General features: G+C 38.3%; 1 protein-coding gene across 1 annotated transcript in view; it reads right to left on the bottom strand.

Moving 5' to 3' along the window:
• LOC148754768 (kininogen-1-like) overlaps positions 1-22327 on the bottom strand; it is a 34251-nt gene that overhangs the window by 5963 nt on the left and 5961 nt on the right. Inside the window, 4 exon segments of the mRNA XM_088794507.1 lie at positions 3905-4077; positions 4955-5039; positions 19507-19614; positions 20743-20915. Coding sequence (XP_088650633.1) covers positions 3905-4077; positions 4955-5039; positions 19507-19614; positions 20743-20915 — 539 coding nt within the window.

Below are 22327 nucleotides of genomic sequence, written 5' to 3'. Positions count from 1 at the left end.
GCAATTAAGTTTAGATGAGGTTATGAGGATGGGGGCTGCATCACAGGAATTGTCTCCTTATAAGAAGAGAAGAGAAACCAGAGCTCTCTCTCTCTCCCTCCCTCTCTCTCAATGTCTGAAATGTGAGATGACACAGTGAGAGAAGGTGGCCATCTGCAAACCGGAAACTGAGTCCTCACCAAGGAACCAAATTTGCTAGTTTTTGGACTTCACAGCCTCCAGAACTGTGAGAAATAAACTGTTGTTGTTTAAGGCACCCAGTTTATGATATTTTGTATCATAACCTGAGCAGACTAACACTGCGTGTGAGTGTGTATGTTTGTGTGTGTGTTCGTGTGTGTGCGAATGTGCGTGTGTGTGTGTTTGTGTATGTGTGTATGTATAATATTATGTAGCTATCAAAAAGAGTATATCAATACATCTGTTGACCTGGAGAGATGACCATTACTTAAAAAATCAAGTTACAGGGTGATAGTATAATCTCATTTGGAAAATCAAACCACAACAGTCTTCCCTGTCTCTATGGTTCTTTTTAAAGCACAAAGAAAGTGTGGTGGGAGGAGGGTGGAGAGAGCAGAGTCACGGAAGAACTAAACTCCTCCTTCACCTTTTCTGGCATTGTTTTGCTGGGTAAACATGGTTATATTTTTAAGATAAATTTCATAATTAACTTTTAAATCTCCAGGTGTGTGTGTAAGTGAAAATGAAGGTTCTAAGAGGGTTTCAGAATCTATATTTTGAGGATCATAAATTTTCTTGCTTGTTTCACAGTATACCTTAACACAACTTTTTAAATGATAATGTTGATTGAGGTAATGCTGCCTAAGGAGGTTGGCAATATATGACACAAACCACACGGATAGCTCAACATACTCAGGGTGTAGAAGGAAGGAATTAAGTAGATATAATAATATCTTCCATTCGAGGACCTCAAGATTGCATCCATGTTGCCCTTATTATCAGGTGTCATTCTTATCAGAAGTCTTCCTGCTTAAACGCATCCTGCCCAAGTTTTGTTTTTAAAGTAGAGAACACCATGTAGCAAAATAAATTACAGATGCATTTAAAAAATTAAATTAAAGAGATGAACTCAAAAGATACTAATAAATATCCATCAGATCTCAGGATGAGGAAGGACTTTCTTGGGTGAAAATCAGAGGAAGAAAATCAAAGGAAGGAAAAATGTCTAAATTTCACTAAACGAAAATGAAAACTGATTCTTAAAAATCATAGCAAGCAAATATAGTCTACGATTAATATTCTTATGTATATAAAGCCTACCACACAAAAAAAATATGACAAAAGACATAAACAGGTATTTCAGAAAAGAAGTTAGAATTGTCATTAAGCCTGAAAAAATGTTTACCTTCATCAATAACCAAAGTTATGCACATTAAAAGAGCAATGCAACTCCATTTTTCATCTTCTATATGTTAGCAAAGATTTAAAAAACAGCGATGATACTTGGTGTTGGCCAGGTGTGGGAAGCATGCAGCCTCAATCACTGTTGGTAGGAATAGAACTCAAATCAAGATGATCAACCCATGTCTTTCTTCTACCCAGGTGGTGTGAATGTAAATTGGCATCAGTGCAAATAGGTGGACGATTTGGCGATGTGCATCAAAGTTTTAGACACGTACTATGCTTCGGCATTTCTAGCACTTTGTCAAAGGAAAATTTCCTGACTGTGCACACAAAGATCCTTGAAGTGTATTCATCTGAGACAAGACAGGGAGAAACACAGTCTGGAACAGGGACAACGATGGTAGGGGCAGGGCAAAATGATTGGCCTGTGACAGAAATTGCAATCATTCACATGTGCAAAGGGAGATTTGAAGGAATATTTGGTATCTGAAACATGAAAGCAACTGGGAATGGACATGCATCCAAACAGGACTAAATATGCAAAGCCAAGGCAAGAATCAATCTGTAAAATAAATCTTTAGCAGTTTGGCAGATTGGTTATCTGGAGATTGGCGTTTGGCAAATTCATCACATGGTAAACGACTTTCCAGTAACTTGGCTGCTTCCAGTGAGGCTACCTTGAATGACCGAATCAGAACAGCCAAATTGATCTCTTTAAATACAAACATCAGTAAGGATTCATCTCTTAAAAGTAAGTTTGAGAGTCTCACAATATTCCAGATTGATTTGGCAACTGAAGGAACGTCAGTTCCCTTCATTTCACAGCATTCCCTATTGTTGTTCCCCTGGCACCCAGAACATAAACAAACATACACACGTGCTACACTGTTGATCAGTTAATTTACAGAGAACTGTAAGTACTCAGAGGACTGGTCACATTTGAGAATGAGTGGTTCTCTCCTGACAGCAAACCTCTGACATGCGGTATATGGTGGAGTGCGGGACTATTCCTGCCTCATTAAGAATAAGGGAATTTCAGAAGAAAACAGAAATCTAAAGTGAGAAGAAGAGCTGACAAACACAAGAGTAGCATGGCTTGGTGTACCCTTCGAGTAAGCCTAATGTGGGTCACGTGCTAGTGAAATCAGGGAGAGAGGGTGGTAGCATCTGGGACAGAAATACATGCCTGACTAGGAGAGAGATCAAACTATCAGTTTTTGACTTATAATAACACCATTCACTTATGGTTTTTTTCCAGTAATAAAACTAATGCAAGACATTAGAAAATGAAAATAAACAGCCCATTGTGTCACTACCTAAAGACTCCACTGTGAATAGTCTGAGGCATTTGTTTCTTTTTAGTATTGCTTTCTATACTTTTTAATAACACAATTGACAACAGAATATATATTCAATTTCATCGCCATTTTTTTCGCTGCATATTTTAACACAGGGCATTTCCCACATCAAGAACTCCTCACAAAGATGCTTTAAAAATGCTGCTTAACGCACTCTTGGAATGATATGCCAGTCACTTTCTCATTACTTCTATATTATTGATTATTTTGACAGTTTACCATTTTTTTCTTTTGTAGTTAAAGCTATAATATATATTATGTATATAAAGACTCTTTCTGTTTTAGATTTCTATAAATTCAATTACTGACCCCAAGTATGAACTGTTTTAAGTGAGATTTTTTTCATCTGATTGTAAAGATTATGTTGTTTTGCTGTAACAGTTTCGTTCTATTTTGATTACTTTTCTTTAGCTTATATTTAGGGAGGCCCATTTTGAGATTCTATAATAGGAATCTGTCCTTGAATACATTGGCCATAGGCTGTTGGAGGTGGAAGGCATTTGGGCTCTTCTTATCCAGCCACTCATTTTACAAATGGGGCCACAAAGGCTGAGTGATTCTGAGTGACTGACCACCCAGTGTCACCCAGGACGTGAGTGTCTGCTGCTGTGGTAGACTAGGTACCCTGATCTCCAGGCCAGGACACCCCTTATCTTCTATTGACAGGGCATGGAAGGAAAGATGAATTCCCAGAGGGTACATTTGTGGGTGGGAAGGACACCTCAGGCAGGGGAGAAATCACATGGAGGGGAGAGTGTGAAGAGAGTCTGACCAGTGATATACTGACTGATGTGGCTGAGCCCAAGGCCCTACGTGATGTTACAATGACAAATGAGTCTAGAAAGGCAGAGAATAAATCCTGCTTTCCGTAGACCTAAACTTCACTAATTATATCAGAGTTGCTAGTATTTATATAGCACTGTATAGAGTTTGAAAAGTGATTCACATACATTATCTTATTTGACCCTCATGCCAGTCCTTTACAAAAGGAAAACAAGAGAATGTTCTAAATGACTTGTCCAAGATCACACAACAAGCAACAGAGAGGTTGGGACTGGAAATTCAAATCCCATGCACTAGGCATACTATTTCCCAGTCCAGAGTCAAGATCAGTGGCAAAATTAGTAAGTAATTTGCACATAGACTATAATATCACTATTTTTGTAGCATAATGTACAGACCTGTGATGTTGCTCTGTGCACAGTGCCAATCTTGAAGTAGAAATTTCCATCATTCTCTGCATTAAGCTTTGTGATAGAATGTTTCAAAGGCTCCTCCAGCGCTGGGCTGTCGACAGGTATTTCTGAGGGGCAGCCAAGGCAAAGCCTGGGACGTGGTAGTACGAAATCCTCCCCTGAAAGAATCAGGTTTGAAGTCAGCATGTGCACTGAAGGAGCAGTCGAGCCTCAGTACCTCTCCCCCACATGGTCCAGCATCCGTTTATAGAGGGCCACCGTGGCAGCCCAAGGCTCAGTAGTGAGAGGTTGGAGGTGGTCTGTCTGACCTCCACTTTACAGCCCCTCCTCTTTTCCTCTCCTCAGAACCAAGTATGTTTAAGGAAATCTTCAGTTGGAAGGTGATAGTTAATGACTCAATCAATATGCTGTACTTTCCCTAAATTTTTGCATTTTTTATGGAAAGTATGAAAAGTAATGTTTAATTTAATGGAATAACTCTCTAGTGGAAAAATTTGAAGTCTTGTGATTCTGGTGAGTAGGCAGCTTCAGTAATGCTCCTCATTGTGGAATGTATGCAAATATCTTCCAAGTATGAGAAAAGCCACCTCTTGGTGTAAGAACTACTTTACCATAAATTGTGCTATCTCCCTTCCTCCCATTCTAATATGCAGGAGAAAAATGCCTTTAACTGAAAGGATTTTATTCTGAGCGTTTAAAAATGAGATACAGCTTCCCCTACAACACCTCACTTAGGGACATCTTGTACACAACAAAGTCCTGCTGAACATGGACCTGGAGGCCAGCTTTGCCCAGAGTACTTTAAATTGTCCCTTTTGTCACCATATTCCCTCCTGGCCACTCAGAGCAGTTTCCACTGCGCCTGCTACAGAATAGCTCGGCAGAAATGGGGTACAATGTTCTCAGCAAGGTCTGTTGGTCATATAGACTTTGTGGTAGATCCTGGCGCCCAAAGCACAATTCCTATGAAAAGACCTAGCTGCTTGTCTGGGACCAACGTGCGCTGTTAGAGCAGGAACGTGTATTATCCCTTACCTGGAAAAAGGTCACATTTCTGGGAGAAGGAAGCAATTTTGTTTTCAAGATCTACGTATGCCATATCTGTACATTCACCGGTATCCTAGTTTTTGAAAAGTATGGAAGTGCATAAATTAAAAACATTTTTAAGAGCCTTTGAAGCAGACAAGTAGAAAAATTAAATATAGGATGTTGACTTTGCACAGAAAACAAAACCAAACATAATCCAATCGCAAAAGAGAATAAGATATAATTTGGTAACAGCATCAACAACAACCACAGACATATGTACACAAGCACACGAAACATGAAATAAGATGACAAGAATACCTGGTATAGGAATAATAACCATATAAGGGAATGGGTCAAACTTTCTTTTAGAAAGGCAAACTTTCAGATTAAGTTAAAAACGAAATCAATGTATTATATTTTCAAGACCAATACCTTATAATAAAAAAGATTAAATATAATGGACAAGCAAAGCTCTATGAGGCAAATATAAATAAAAAAGAAGATAAAGTATTAGTAGTAGTGGACAAAGTAAAATTCAAGGTAACAAACAACTCATGAAGGTAGTAAAATAGATCATTTTAATATTATGAATGACATAGTCTAAAAACATGGAAACAAAATACACAAAGCAGAAAATAAACATATGAATAGAAAAAGGTAAAAGAAATTGGGAGAAAATTTAATGTACAACTATAAATTAAAGACAGGCCAAATGGATAAAAAAATAAATAACGTCGTAGAAGACTTGAGTAACATAATAAATTTATTTAAATGTTTTTTTTATATGATACACACAACTTAAAATGATATTTTTATAAGTATGATGCAAATATGTTAAATTGCTTATACACTAGGTCACAAGAAAGGTTCAATAAATTTTGCAAATCGAAAGGAATTCAGGTCATATTATTTGACCTTAGCACCAAAAAGAACAATTACTAAAAATTAATAATATAAGTATAAACAAATAAACAAAAAGCTAAGTACTTAGACATCTAAGCACACTTGCCTAAATACTTAGGGTCTTCCCTGGATAAGGAAAAATATAAAAAACAAAACAAGAAAAATGAGAATTTTACATAATGTTGCCAGAGCAGCATATAGAATTTAACTCATGGCTTTATATACTTTTGTGATTTAAAAAGAGAGCTAAGAAACAAATGAAACAGACCCAAATCTAGGTGTTTATCCCAAGAAGTTAGAAAAAGAATATAAATAGTCTTCAGCAAAACAAAAAAAAGGAAACAATAAAGATACAGGCGAATGGCGGCAGCGGGGCGCACTTTTTGAGTTCTCCGTCGGATCTTATCAGAAACGGGAAGCTTATAACCCATCAAAGGACTCTCTGCTCATCACGCAGAACAGCGAAGAGACTCGCGCAGGGATTTCTTGCAGGTGGGGAAAAATTGGGCGAGCAGGGGAAGAAGGAAGGGAGTGGAGCGGAGACGCGCCGCACCTGCGGCGGCGGTGGGGACGCGGGTTGGGATCGCGGTCCACACCTGTGGCGGTAGAAATTCGGCCCCCACCCTCGGGTTGTGGAAATCTGCTCCGCACCTGTGCCTGTGAAATTCCAGCCCACACCCACGGCTACAGATACGCAGGATATCCCAGGACAGAGGAGAGCCCGGAAGCCACGAGGTGGGCGTTTTGCCCTGCGTCCCACAGCGGTCCTCTCCCGCTGCAGGGGCAGCATATCCAGCATTAACTTCAGCTAATAACCTCAGTTGGTCCTTGGGCCGGACAAGGAACACAGACTCCGTGCCTGGGCACCTTCCCCCGCTCTTCTGACCCTACCCCCGCCTTTCTAGAGACTTGATCTAGCCCCTGCACTAAGGAGCAGTGGCAGATTACAGAGGCGCCTTGGAGCCCCGGCTCCGGGAAGACAGGCGGGCCCAGGGAGGAGGCTAGGAGCTGGGAATCTTCCGCCCCCAGCCACCACCTTTTCTGGCCTGCGGGAAGAGTGTTAAGACAGCGGGGCTGGGAAAGAGAAGACCCCTCCTTCCATCCCCAGCCCCCACCCTTTCTAGCCAGCCTAGAGCGGGGCAAACACATCCCCAGCTGCAGAGACGCAGGGGTTCCCAGGAAAAAAGAGAGAACACAAAAGCCAAGTGCCGGACTCTACTTTGCGTCCCACAGCAGACCTCTCCCTCCCGCAGAGGGAGGATATCTAGCATTTGAGACTATTAAACTCCATACCTGGGCCCCTCCCCCCGCTCTTCCAATCCTACCCCCACCCTTCCAGAGACTTAAACTGGCTCCTGATCTGAAGAGCAGTGTCAGATTACAGAGGAGCCTTGGGGTTTGGGCTAAGGGAAGACTGGCCGCTGGCTTTGGTCCAGGGAAGAGGCTGAGAAGAGTGTGGTTTGCCCTGGACTAGGAGACAGAAGACTCATCCACCCCCAGATACCACCGTTTCTGGCCTGTGGGTGGGGTGTGACACAGCTGGGCTAGGAAAGAGAAGACCCCTCTTTCCATCCCCAGCCCCCACCCTTTCTGGCCTGCCTAGGGCGTGGCAATTACATCGGCGGAGGCACTCCCAGGGATCAGCAGTAAGTGGTATATACAGCACTCAGCTTTCAGCAGCTGAGGAATTCCCTGCCGGCCACACACACACACAGGGAAGAGGTGCCCTAAGACTCAGGAGAGCTGGACACAGGGCTGGTGGTGCTATTCTCGGTGTGCATATGTGCCGGCAAGGGCAGAAACTGCACTGACTTTGTAAAACCTACTGTCCAGACCCCTCAGCCCCACGCATCTAAAGCTGCAGCCTCAGAGTCACTCTGGGCATCAGGTGACCGGCTCTACCTGCACAATACGCAGGGGATTACTTGGTGGGCTTAAGCCACAACTGGCGCTGTTTTTTTTTTTTTTTTTTTTTTTTTCTTTTTTTCCTTTTCTTTCTGTTTTGATTTGTCTTTATATTTTTGACATCTTTGCCTGTGTCGAGTGGGGATTCTGTGCTACAGCAGAGAACAACTTGGAGATTACCTGGTGGGCTTAAGCCACAACTGGCGCTGTCTTTTTTTTTTTTTTTTTTTTCTTTTCTTTTCTTTCGTTTTGATTTGTCTTTATATTTTTGACATCTTTGCCTGTGTCGAGTGGGGATTCTGTGCTACAGCAGAGAACAACTTGGAGATTACTTGGTGGGCTTAAGCCACAACTGGCGCTGTGTTTTTTGTTTGTTTGTTTGTTTGTTTTTTGTTTGTTTGTTTGTTTTTGTTCTGTGTTGATTTGTCTTTATATTTTTGACATCTTTGCCTGTGTCGAGTGGGGATTCTGTGCTACAGCAGAGAACAACTTGGAGATTTCCTGGTGGGCTTAAGCCACAACTGGCGCTGTCTTTTTTTTTTTTTTTTTTCTTTTCTTTTCTTTCTGTTTTGATTTGTCTTTATATTTTTGACATCTTTGCCTGTGTCGAGTGGGGATTCTGTGCTACAGCAGAGAACAACTTGGAGATTACTTGGTGGGCTTAAGCCACAACTGGCGCTGTGTTTTTTGTTTGTTTGTTTGTTTTTTGTTTGTTTGTTTTTTGTTTGTTTGTTTGTTTTTGTTCTGTGTTGATTTGTCTTTATATTTTTGACATCTTTGCCTGTGTCGAGTGGGGATTCTGTGCTACAGCAGAGAACAACTTGGAGATTACTTGGTGGGCTTAAGCCACAACTGGCGCTGTGTTTTTTGTTTGTTTGTTTGTTTTTTGTTTGTTTGTTTTTTGTTTGTTTGTTTGTTTTTTGTTCTGTGCTGATTTGTCTTTATATTTTTGACATCTTTGCCTGTGTCGAGTGGGGACTCTATGCTATAGCAGAGAACAACCTGGAGATCACTTGGTGGGCTTAAGCCACAACTGGCGCTGTGGTTTTTGTTTGTTTGTTTGTTTGTTTGCTTGTTTTGTTCTGTTTTGATTTGTCTTTATATTTTTGACATCTTTGCCTGTGTTGAGTGGGGACTCTGTGCTATAGCTGAGAACAACCTGGAGATTACTTGGTGGGCTTAAGCCACAACTGGCGCTGTTTTTTTTTGTTCTGTTTTGATTTGTCTTTATATTTCTGACATCTTTGCCTATGTCGAGTGGGGGTTGTCGATTGTTTTTTTACATGTGAATGTATTTGACTTTTTCCTTGTTGTTATTGTTGTGCTTGGTGATTTGCTTTGTTCTATAATTGCCCTACCAGTGCCCAGCTTAAGAGGCACAAGATTCAACATACCCAGCGGCCAACTCCAGGCCAAGCCAGAGTACTACCGGGTTTGACCTACAAGTGACACACTCAGAGGGGATTCTTTACAGGCACATAGAGGCCAAAGGGCAAACCACATCTAAGCGGTCAATCCTCACGCAGCAGAATACCCTGCGTGGGCAAAGCCAAGTCTCACAACTAGTCAGCCTAGGAGTTAACTCCACCTACTCACAAGCGAAAAGCAATTAAGGATCTTCTTTAACAGGACAATATACACAACACAAGAGTCACTTTTAGAGCACACGCAGGGGAGGAGAACGAAGTAGTGCAAGTCAAATATAAAGGACATTTATTATATACTAATCCAGCAAGAACTAAGAACTCCAGGGCACCTATCTAATACATCGAAGCAAACACAGAGAGTCAGCCAGAATGAGGAAACAAAGAAACATATCCCAAATAAAAGAACAGAAGAAACCTTCAGAAATGGAACTAAATGAAGCAGAGGTAACCAAACTGTCAGAGACAGAGTTCAGAATTCTGATGATAAGAATGTTTAAGGAACTTAGAGAGGACATCAAGAAGGATGTAGAAATCATAACGAACAACCAGTTAGAACTAAAGAACACAGTTACCGAAATAAAGAACTCACTTGAAGGAATTAACAGCAGGTTAGATGAAGCAGAGGATCGAATCAGCGACTTAGAAGACAAGTTAGCAGAGATCACCCAAACAGAACAACAGAAAGAAAAAAGAATAAAAAACAATGAAGATGGTTTAAGAGACCTATGGGATAACATCAAGCGCAACAACATGCGCATCATAGGAATACCAGAAGGTGAAGAGAAGAAACAAGGGATTGAGAACATATTTGAAGTAATAATGTCTGAAAATTTCCCTAACCTGATGAAGGAAACCAACATACAAGTCCAGGAAGTGCAGAGAGTTCCAACCAGGATAAACCCAAACAGGTCCACTCCAAGACACATTATAGCTAAAATGGCAAAGATTAAAGACAAAGAGAGAATCCTAAAAGCAGCAAGAGAAAGACAGAGGGTTACATACAAGGGAACTCCCATAAGACTATCAAATGACTTTTCTGCAGAAACATTGAAGGCCAGGAGGGAGTGGCAGGAGATACTCAAAGTGATGGAAAACAAAGGCCTACAACCTAGGTTGCTTTATCCAGCAAGGCTATCATTTAAAATCGACGGGGAGATAAAGAGCTTCCCAGAAAAGAATAAGCTAAAGGAATTCATTACCACCAAGCCAGCATTGCAAGAAATACTAAAAGGACTTCTGTAAATAGAAGAAAGACGAAAACAACTTATCCACAAATTTAAAAATGGCAATAACTATGTACTTATCAATAATCACTTTAAATGTAAATGGTTTAAATGCTCCAATCAAGAGACATAGGGTGGCTGAATGGATAAGAAAGCAAGACCCTTGTATATGCTGTATACAAGAGACTCACCTCAGATCAAAAGACACACACAGGCTAAAAGTGAAGGGTTGGAGTAAGATATTCCATGCAAATGGAAATGAGAAAAAAGCTGGAGTTGCAATACTTATCTCTGACAAAATAGACTTTAAAATGAAGAAAATATTAAAAGACAAAGATGGACACTATATAATAATAAAGGGATCAATTCGACAAGAGGATATAACCCTAGTAAACATCTATGCACCCAACATAGGAGCACCTAAATATATAAAACAGATATTGACTGACATAAAGATGGAGATCAACAGTAACACTATCATAGTAGGGGACTTCAACACACCTCTGACAACAAGGGACAGGTCTTCCAGACAGAAAATCAATACGGAAACAACAGCCTTAAATGACACATTGGACCACTTGGATTTAACCGATATTTTCAGAGCATTCCACCCCAATGCTGCAGAATACACGTTCTTCTCAAGCGCACATGGAACATTCTCCAAGATAGACCATATGTTAGGCCACAAAGCAAGTCTGGATAAATTTAAGAAAATTGAAATCATTCCAGTTGTCTTCTCTGACCACAGTGCTATGAAATTAGAAATGAACTACAGGAAAAAGACTGGAAGACACACAAATTCATGGAGGCTGAATAATATGTTACTAAACAATGAATGGGTCAAACAGGAGATCAAGGAAGAAATCAAAAGATATCTCGAGACAAACGAAAATGAAAATACAACGACCCAAAATCTATGGGATGCAGCGAAAGCAGTCCTAAGAGGGAAGTTCATAGCACTGCAGGCCTACCTAAAGAAACAAGAAACATCACTAATCAACAGTTTATCTTCACACTTAAGGGATCTGGAAAAAGAACAACAAAATAAGCCCAAAGGGAGTACAAGGAAGGAGATAATAAAGATCAGAGCGGAAATAAATGAAATAGAAACCAGAAAAACAATACAAAAGATCAATGAATCCAAGAGTTGGTTCTTAGAGAAGATAAACAAAATTGACAAACCTTTAGCCAGACTCATTAAAAAAAAGAGAGAGAGGACCCAAATTAATAAAATCAGTAATGAAAGAGGAGAAGTGACAACAGACACTGCAGAGATACAAAAAATCCTAAGAAATTTCTATGAGCAACTGTATGCCAACAAATTTGACAACCTGGAAGAAATGGACAATTTCCTAGATGCATACAACCTCCCAAGGCTAACTCAAGAGGAGACAGAAAACCTGAATAGACTGATTACCACCAAGGAAATTGAATCAGTAATCAACAATCTCCCAACAAACAAAAGCCCTGGACCAGATGGCTTTACAGGTGAATTTTACAGAGCGTTCCAAAAAGAATTGTCACCTATTCTCCTCAAACTCTTCCAAAAAATCCAGAGGGAGGGAAGACTCCCAAACACTTTTTACGAAGCCACTATCACCCTGATCCCAAAATCAGACAAAGACACCACAAAAAAAGAAAACTACAGGCCGATATCGCTAATGAACATAGATGCAAAAATCCTCAACAAAATACTAGCAAACAGAATTCAGCAATATATTAAAAAGATTATACACCATGATCAAGTGGGATTCATCCCTGGTATGCAAGGGTGGTTCAACATCCGCAAATCAATTAATGTGATACACCACATTAACAAAATGAAAAATAAAAATCATATGATCATATCAATTGACGCAGAAAAAGCATTTGATAAAATTCAGCAGCCATTCATGATAAAAACCCTTAAGAAAGTGGGAATAGAGGGATCATATCTCAACATAATAAAGGCCATATATGATAGACCCACAGCTAACATCATACTCAATGGGGAAAAACTAAAACCATTCCCCTTAAAATCAGGAACAAGGCAAGGCTGCCCACTTTCTCCACTTCTATTCAACATAGTGCTGGAAGTTCTAGCCACAGCAATCAGACAAGAAAAAGAAATAAAAGGCATCCAAATCGGTAAGGAGGAAGTAAAACTGTCATTATATGCAGATGATATGATACTATATTTAGAGAACCCTAAAGACTCCACCAAGAAACTATTAGAGCTGATAGATGAATTTAGTAAAGTAGCAGGATACAAAATTAATATTCAGAAATCAGTTGCATTTGTATATACCAATAATAAAACATCAGAAGGAGAAATTAAAAAAAGCAATTCCGTTTACAATTGCTCCAAAGACTATAAAATACCTGGGAATAAATTTAACCAAAGAAGTAAAAGATCTGTACTCAGAATATTATAAGACACTGAAGAAAGAAATGAAAGAAGATACAAATAGATGGAAACACATACCATGTTCATGGATAGGAAGAATTAATATAGTTAAAATGTCCATACTGCCTAAGGCAATATATATATTCAACGCAATTCCTATCAAACTACCAACGACATTTTTCACAGAAATAGAACATATAATCCTAAAATTTATATGGGATAACAAAAGACCCCGGATATCTTCAACAATCTTGAGAAATAAGAACAAAGTGGGAGGTATAACAATACCTGACTTCAAATTATACTACAAGGCTACAGTAATCAAAACAGCATGGTACTGGCATAAAAACAGACCCATAGATCAATGGAACAGAATAGAGAGTCCAGAAATAAATCCATGCCTATATGGCCACTTAATCTATGACAATGGAAGCAAGAATGTACGGTGGGGTAAAGACAGTCTATTCAATAAATGGTGCTGGGAAACTTGGACAGACACATGCAAAAAGATGAAGCTGGATCACCTCCTTACACCACATACAAAAATAAATTCAAAATGGCTTAAAGATTTAAATGTAAGATCTGAAACCATAAAATTCCTAGAAGAAAATATAGGAAGAAACTTCACAGACATTACCCGGAGTAAGATTTTTACTGATATATCCCCTCGCGCGAGGGAAGTAAGAGGAAAAATAAACATGTGGGATTACATCAAACTAAAAAGCTTTTTCACAGCAAAGGAAACCATCAATAAAACAAAAAGGGATCCTACTGATTGGGAAAAGATATTTGCCAATGATATATCTGATAAGGGGTTAATATCACAAATTTATAAAAAACTCACTCAACTCAACTCCAAAAAAACAAACAACCCAATTAAAAAATGGGCAGAGGACATGAAGAGACATTTTTCTAAAAAGGACACACAGATGGCAAACAGACATATGAAGAAATGTTCAACCTCACTAACCATTAGAGAAATGCAAATAAAAACCACAATGAGATACCACCTCACCCCAGTCAGGATGGCTATCATCAATAAATCAACAAACAACAAGTGCTGGCGTGGATGCGGAGAAAAGGGAACGCTGGTGCACTGTTGGTGGGAATGCAGATTGGTGCAGCCACTATGGAAAACAGTTTGGAGATATCTCAAAAATCTGAAAATGGAACTACCTTATGATCCAGCAATCCCACTCCTAGGTATCTATCCGGAGAAATCCAAAACTCCAATTCAAAAATCTTTATGCACTCCTATGTTTATTGCAGCACTATATACAATAGCCAAGACCTGGAAACAACCGAAATGCCCATCAGTAGATGACTGGATTAAGAAACTGTGGTACATTTATACAATGGAGTATTACGCAGCCATAAAGAAGAAAGAAATCTTACCATTTGCAACAACATGGATGGACCTAGAGAACATTATGTTAAGTGAAATAAGTCAGAAAGAGAAAGACAAATACCATATGATCTCACTTATATGTGGAATCTAAAGAAAAGAATAAGTGAATGAACTAATCAGAAACAGTTTTGGAAAAATGGAGGAAAAACTGAGGGTTGCTAGATGGGCAGGGGGGTGGGGATAAGGGGAAGGTGAGAGGTTTTGGGAACGTACAGAGGGATAGTGGATGGGGGGAGGGGGGTTCACACAGTGTGAGGGATATAAATGATAAATGTCTAAGTTTTGCTTTGTCTTGTGCACCTGAAACTAATTAATAAAAAAAAAAAAAATAAAAAAAAAAAAAAAAAATAAAGATACAGGCAAAACCAATGAATTAGAAAACAGAAAGCACTAGTATTAATACACAAATCCAAATAAATGATCATTATTAGGGGAAGGAAAAAAATTAAATGCACAAAAAGGCAACATACAAAAGACTACAGAGAAGTATATAAATATAAGAGAATATTATGAACAAGAGTATGCTAATTTCAACCCCAAAGAAGCAGCTATTTTTCTGAAAAACTGTAAATAACAAACGCTGACGTAAAAACAAGAATGAAATTAGAATGGATCAATGACTGAAGAAACAGAGAATGCTATTGTTACTCTCAACTTCCATTCCACTTCTTATCTCCAAACAACTAGATGGTTTATAGATGAATAAATTTAAAAACTAAAGAACATATATTTCCATGCTATATAAACTATTCCTGAATATAGAAAATAGTGGCAAACAAACTAACTCAAAAATAGAAGGCAGTGGCGGGAAAAGAGGAAGACCAACTATGAGCTGGATTGACTCCATAAAAGATGTCAGAGGCATGAGACTGCAGGTGCGCTCAGAAGGGCTGTTGAGGTCAGGACATTACGAGCATCACTCATTCAGAGAGTCACCAAGAGTCAGAGGTGACTCAACGTCATGTAACACACACCCAACTCATTCTATGAAACTATAATCTGGATACCAAAACCTGAAAAAATAGAACGCACACACACACACCCAGAAAACTGTTAAACTACTTTCACTTATAAATATAGATGTGGCATTCATAAACAAACTAGAAATAAAATCCAAATGCAAATTTAAAGAATAACTTATATTAAACTAATAGAGCTTCGTTTAAGAATCTAGAGATTACTATTAGGAAAGTTGTCAAAACAACATAACAGATTGAATTAGAAATGTATAATATGATATTTCAGTGTATATTCTAAAGCATTTGCTAAATGAAATTCTATCACCAGTTTCTTATTTAAAAACAAAACAAAACAAACCTCTTTAAAAGAATAAATGTAAGGGTCCTTCTTTAACATGATAAGAATGTATCTTTGGAACCCATAGCAAATATACATTATAAATTCTAGAGGCTTTCCCAATAAAATCAGAAATAAAACATAAATGTGTGATCACTTAAAAAAAAAAAAAAATATATATATATATATGTATATCTAGAAGTTTGGGTAAATTCACTGAGACACTAAACAAAAAATAAGCACATCAGAAAAGAGATAAAAATGTTACTTGCATAAGATATTATTATATACCTAGAACAAGCAAAAGAATCAATGGAAAGGCATTAGGGTTAATAAGAGAGTTCTGTAAACTTGCTGGATATCAGGTAAATGTTTCAAAATTGATACATTTATATATAACAATAGCTTTTTTGCTAGATTATTATTATTTAATGACAATAGATTGATTTTTTTAAGTTCAATGTAATTAAGGTAATTCTAGCACCTGGAAATAATCAGTATTTAGTAATCAGTATTTTTTAAATTTATTTTTTAAATTTATTGGAGTGACAATTGTTAGTAAAATTACATAGATTTCAGGTGTACAATTCTGTATTATATCATCTATAAATCCCATTCTGTGTTCACCACACAGAGTCAGTTCTCCTTCCATCACCATATATTTGATCCCCCTTACCCTCATCTCCCACCCACCAAAGAGAATAAAATAAAAAGAAAACAAAGGATTTAATTTCTGATAGCAATAACCAAAACCAGAGAAACAAAAAAACCTCTCCAAGAAATGCAAAAAAAACCTACAATGAGATATCACCTCACCCCAGTCAGAATGGCTATCATCAACAAGACAAATAGTAACAAATGTTGGAGAGGTTGTGGAGAAAAAGGAACCCTCATACACTGTTGGTGGCAATGCAGACTGGTGCAGCTGTTATGGAAGGCAGTGTGGAGGTTCCTTAAAAAATTACGAATAGAATTACCATATGACCCAGCAATCCCTCTCCTGGGTATCTACCCAAAAAATCTGAAAGCATTTAGAGATAAAGACACGTGTGCTCCAATGTTCATTGCAGCTTTGTTTACGATGGCCAAGACATAGAAATAACCAAAATGTCCTTCGATAGGTAAATGGATAAAGAAGTTGTGGTACATATACACAATGGAATACTATTCGGGGGTAAGAAAAGATGATATAGGAACATTTGTGACAACATGGATGGATCTTGAGAGTATAATGCTAAGCGAACTAAGTCAGACAGAAAAGCAGAGAACCATATGATTTCACTGATGTGAGGTATATAAACCAAAAACAACAAAAGAACAAGACAATCAAATGAGAAACAAAAACTCATAGACACAGACAATAGTTTAGTGGTTACCAGAGGGTAAGGAGGGTGGGGGGTGGGAGGTGAGGGTAAGGGGATCAAATATACAGTAATGGAAGGATAACTCACTATGGGTGGTGAACACTCAATGGGATTTATAGATGATGTAATACAGAATTGCACACCCGAAATCTATGTAATTTTACTAACAATTGTCACTCCAATAAATTTTTAAAAAAGCAAAAAAACCTCTCCAAACACAGAAATAACTCTAGTGAGCAATGGTCCAGATGTATATAAATAAAAGCACATAACTTTAGAAATTTAAAATAAAACGACTAAATAGAGATATAAAGCATGTTCTTGACTGAAAAGACTAAATATAGTACATACACCAATTCTCCTCAAATTAATTTAGAAATGTAATGCAATTCTAATCTATGTGACAATGTAAGTTTTTCTTACAAACTTATTCTAAGGTTGGTTTTGAAAATTTAACACCAGAATAATAAATCACAAATTTAAATTTACTATGAAGCAACACCTGTTAAAACACGGTAGTACAAATGTGAAAAACAGATTTTTCAAAAGAAACTAGTATGGGATAAAGACCACAAATTCATGTAGAAGGCAAAATGTTGAAATATCTGGCTATTCTTTTGAAAGAAAATCAATTTAGATACCTCACAAGATACGTTAAAGTTGATTCCAGATAGATTCGAAAGCAACATTTAAAAATAGTGACCATAGACTAAGAAAAAAAAAAGGTGACTGCTCAGATAATGACAGACGAATTCAAAAGGAAAATATGGGTAGATTTGGTCACCAACAAACAAAAACTATTTGTAAGTCAGAAATACCATCATGAAAACTAAAAAGTAAACAGCTGAGAAAATATGACAAATCACTAATGCCTTTAATACACAAATACTGTTTTCCAAATCATTAAGATTTATCCCAAAGAGAAATGGGCAAAGTGTATACAAGACGATTCTTAAATTCAACCCATAAATTTCTAACAAATATATGAAAATATAGTGGTTAAATAAATACACATTAACTACATTGTTGATTGAGAAAATGAAAACTAAAAATGCTTTTGTCTATGAAAGTAGCTACGTTTGAAAAATAATCCTGAATTATTTCAAGGGTATACATTGCTGATGCTCATCAACCACGTACAAAAGTTTCAATTTTTCCACATCCTCCCCAATACTAGTTATTTTCCAATTTTTTAGAATTATAGCTATGCTCTAGGTATGAGGTGGCATCTTATTGTGGTTTGTATTTACATTCTCCTGATAGCTATTATAAACATGTAGAACATCTTTCCATGTGCTTATTGGCCATTGGCATGTCTTCTTTGGAGAAATGTTTAAGTCTTTTGCCCATTTTAAGAGTGGGTTGATTGCCTTTTTGTGTTGCTCTGTAGGGGTTTTTATATATTCTGCATATTAAAAACTTATCAGATATATAATTTGCAAATATTTTCTCCCATTCTGTGGGTTGTCCTTACACTCTATTAATAGTGTTCTTTTTACCTTTTTCCCCCAATTATGAAATAAATACATGCTTGATTGGAAACATTGGGAAGTATTGAAGAGTTCCAAAAAGTATAAGGAATCAGAAAGAGCACCCATAGTCCCAACTGAAAGTTAACTATATTTTGGCACATTTGTTTTCCGTCAATTTTAATGTTTACATTTACTTTATATATTTGAATACATTTCTACATATAGTTTTGTATCCTCTTTTTTCTGTTTTTTACTTAGCCTACTATAATCATTTTACTAGGTCACTAAAAACTCTGTAAATGTAATTTATTGGCTGCACATATTTTACTGTATGGAGCTACTGTAATGTACTTAACCATTCTTGAAGGTTGAAAATATAGGTTATTTCCACTGTTTTTCTATTAATAATAACCTGAAATTAGCATATCACTCTCTGGATTTCTCATTTTCTTCACATATCATAGAATTTTAGAAGCAGAATTACTAGATACAGGGCTCATAGCAATCCCTTGCTTGAAGCACAGGCTTCTGCTAAAATGCAAAACATCCCTGGGAAGCTCACTGTGGCTTACTCATCTGAACCCGCACTAAACACCGCCGCCATGAGATGCTGTTTTTAACATAATTTTGGTTCTGATAACAAGATGTCATCCTAGAAAGTGTCACGTAGGGATAGAGGCTCAGGATGTGTTTACTAAAGATAAAGGTATACTCTGGTTTCTCTTCAGATCGCATAAATCTTTCACCTTTTACTAAAGATAAAGGTAGAGGAGGGAAGGTGAAAAACCAAGCGGAGACAAGTTGGAAGTGAGGGATTGTCCTGGGCAGCACTCAAGAACAGCAGGAGGACGTGGAGCCCACGAGGAAGAAAGGGAGACAGAAAAGTGTGAACACGTGAAAACACAAACTTGACTATAGCACCATTTTGTATAACTAGTTCCTGGTTATATCCATAAATGCTTATTGCTAGATGAACAGATTGTTTCACCACGTAGGTGAGGCAGCTTGACCAGTGACGTGAGCTTCGAAGTTCCCAAGTGAATGTGACTGTGCATTGGTGAATGCCATCTGAAATTTTAGTGACCGGTTCTTCCTACATCGCTGAGAGTTCCCACGCCTGTAAATACTGCACACAAAATCCTACGATCTGCATAATTCCACTTTGTCTACTTACACCATTGAGAAGAGACTTGCAGTCTGGAGTTAAGAACAGAAATTGCTCCTTGGAACAATTAGTTTGCGCAATTGTATAAGTAACTTCATAGTTTGCTCCAGCCACCACCTGAAACAATTTTGAATTGAATATTTAAAGGGCAGCTTAAACAGTCTTCACAGTGTTATGAGGACCTTAGTATACTGTCTGGGATATCATAAGTGCTCAAAAATGTAGACTAGTATCACTAGGCAAAAGTCACGACTGAGTAAATATTAAGCACTTTATGACTCTCACACCCCTCAACACACACACACACACACACACACACACACACACACACACCTACACATCTGAAAATGAAAAATAATGTATAGATGGAGTTACTCTATTTCCTTAAGTAAGACCTAGCAATATTTGTTCTGCCAGGATCATGAAAAAATGTTCTATTGAATTTTGTGAAATATGAATGATATTCTTCTAAATGGTTAAAGACAACTTTGGAGCTAGAGTGACCTTTAATGGTAGGTTCTCAAGTTCCCAGACTGTCAGGTAATAAGACTTCTCCGCTTTATCCTGGACTAGTCTCATCCTGATTGCTGGATTTGGACGTAACTGAGTAGAATATGCATCTTGCATAAAGGCAAGTTGGAAGGTTTCTTAAAAGCTGGGAATGTTATTGACCAAGTCACTAATATTTAGAGACTGAACTACAAGGGACCCAATCAACTGTCAGTAAAGACTTAATGAACGGAAGCAAAGAAAAGACCAGATTTACGAGTATTTACTTTTCTTAAATGATGATATGGAAACTGTGATTTAGAGGGTACTCAGAAAGCTATGCCAACCTTTCTAGGTATAACTTAGTATTTTGGAGCCATGTTTGACTCATGATAGCTGATGATGCTCTAGTTTTCTTAAAACCTTACAGCCAGAATGTGTCTTTCATTTCACCACCTCTAGGAAGAACCTGTAATGCCGACTACCCATTCATTAAAACCAATCTCAAATGAACGGGTCTGATTAGCCACCCGTTTCCGCTTTCCATAGTGCAGTACCCAAATCACTGCAACTAAAGAGAAAGCTCTTTGCCTCCTGTGCTAGTCAGATGAGAACATAAAAGAACTCCCTCATCACTAGTCGTGGAATCATATGGTTTCCTTCAGCCAATGGTTTATTTTAGGTAGTGAGACCCTAAATATAACGATCCAACAAACTTTAACAATAGTGTGTGAAATGAAAAATTAAAGAACAAACCTGACTCTGGGCCCTTTTTACTTCTTTAAGAGAAAAGAGGTGGGAACGTTTAGTGTTGTTGTTAAAATGTTCGATGGCATGTCTCAGAACGCGTTCCACGGTTGGGTTGGCAGTTGATATGGGTTGCATGCAGCCACGGCATTTATACTCAGGTGTCACCACGCGTCCCTCAGCTTGACAAAGAAAGAATAGGCAAAAAGGGCAGAGTTAATGAGCAAAACCCACATTCAGATACATTGCCCTAAATAAGTAAGCTAATTTCAAAGGCCCTGGTAAACAAACCTTCCAGTAAATCCCAGAAGGCATTAGGAAAAGAGAACACAGAACTGCATTTCTGTCAGAGGAAAAAAAAGAAAAAAACCCTATCATTCACTTAGGAACATCTTACATGAATACTATTGTTCATAATTATTTTAAATTTATTTAAAAGTCATTTTAAATTATAGAAACCATACATAATTTATTATGTATTATAATGATAAATATCTCTTATGAAAAAGTAAAACATTATACATATACTACTATTTATTTTCTATTGTTAACTAAAGCTCTTTGAAGCCTGGTGTAAGATTATCAATTCGATCCAATAAACACCTATTTTGCACCTGCTGACATATGCCAGGCACTGAGTAGACTACGTAGATATGGGAATTTGTCAGTAATGGTCACTGCCATGAAGGAGTTGGGCAGTTGAGGGAGAGGTGAAACTGTAGCTGGATCACGTCAATATAATCCTGTAAGAGCACAGAAAGGCAGGAGCCTGCAGTGAGCTCAGGACTTCTCTGAGAAGAGGCCTGAGACAGGAAGGGGGAAGGTCAGTCCAGGTCAAGCAGACAACAGAGGAATGAGGCCTGAGAAACAGAACCCATGGTCCCAAGAAGCAGGATGAGTCCGGGCGGGGGTGTGAGATGTTATGCATGCACATGTTACCAGGGCTTGACCCCGGAGGCTGGGAGTGGTGATTGCAGTCTGAACAGTGGCTGTAGAGAGTCTTGTTATTGAGTCTGGGATGCTCTCTGCAGGCCGGGGGTTACTAACCGTATTACATGGGTCATGGGCTCCTTGGTGAACCTGACGAAAGCTATGGTGCCCTCCCCAGGAAAATGCTCGTACTCATAATGTTCTCCAAATAATTTCAGGGTCTCCATAGACGCCCTGAAGTAAACTAAGAATGGTCCTCTGTAAGAATGAGGAGCCACTGACTTGGTTTTACTAAAACAATGTAAAATATTAAAACAGCTTTGAGTTTATATTAACTTATCAAGTAATGTTTACAGCACATAGCCCTGACCTGCTGGTCAGTAGAGGCCCACGCCAAAGTCCTGAAGGATTCCTAGGCCCCTTCCCAAAGGGACTCTCGCTTCCCAAATGTGCAAGAACCAAACAGAATCAGGAGACCAACAGTATTCTACCACACTTTCCCTCAGTTGTTAGCAGGTCAACACAACTCCCCTAGCAGCTGTTTATTGGCTTTCCCTCCATAAGTACATGTGTCAGGAAAACGATTTACTGGATGAATATTCATGGCTCCCCACCAACCCGATCCTTAATGAAGTTATGCTGTATCAGTGCAGTGGGCAAAGTT

Source organism: Rhinolophus sinicus, chromosome 17 (assembly GCF_057876585.1).
Source record: "Rhinolophus sinicus isolate RSI-liver-muscle chromosome 17, RSI-T2T, whole genome shotgun sequence".
Taxonomy (NCBI): domain Eukaryota; kingdom Metazoa; phylum Chordata; class Mammalia; order Chiroptera; family Rhinolophidae; genus Rhinolophus; species Rhinolophus sinicus.
Note: the sequence above shows the minus strand (reverse complement) of the source record. Positions and strands in the feature narration are given on the sequence as shown.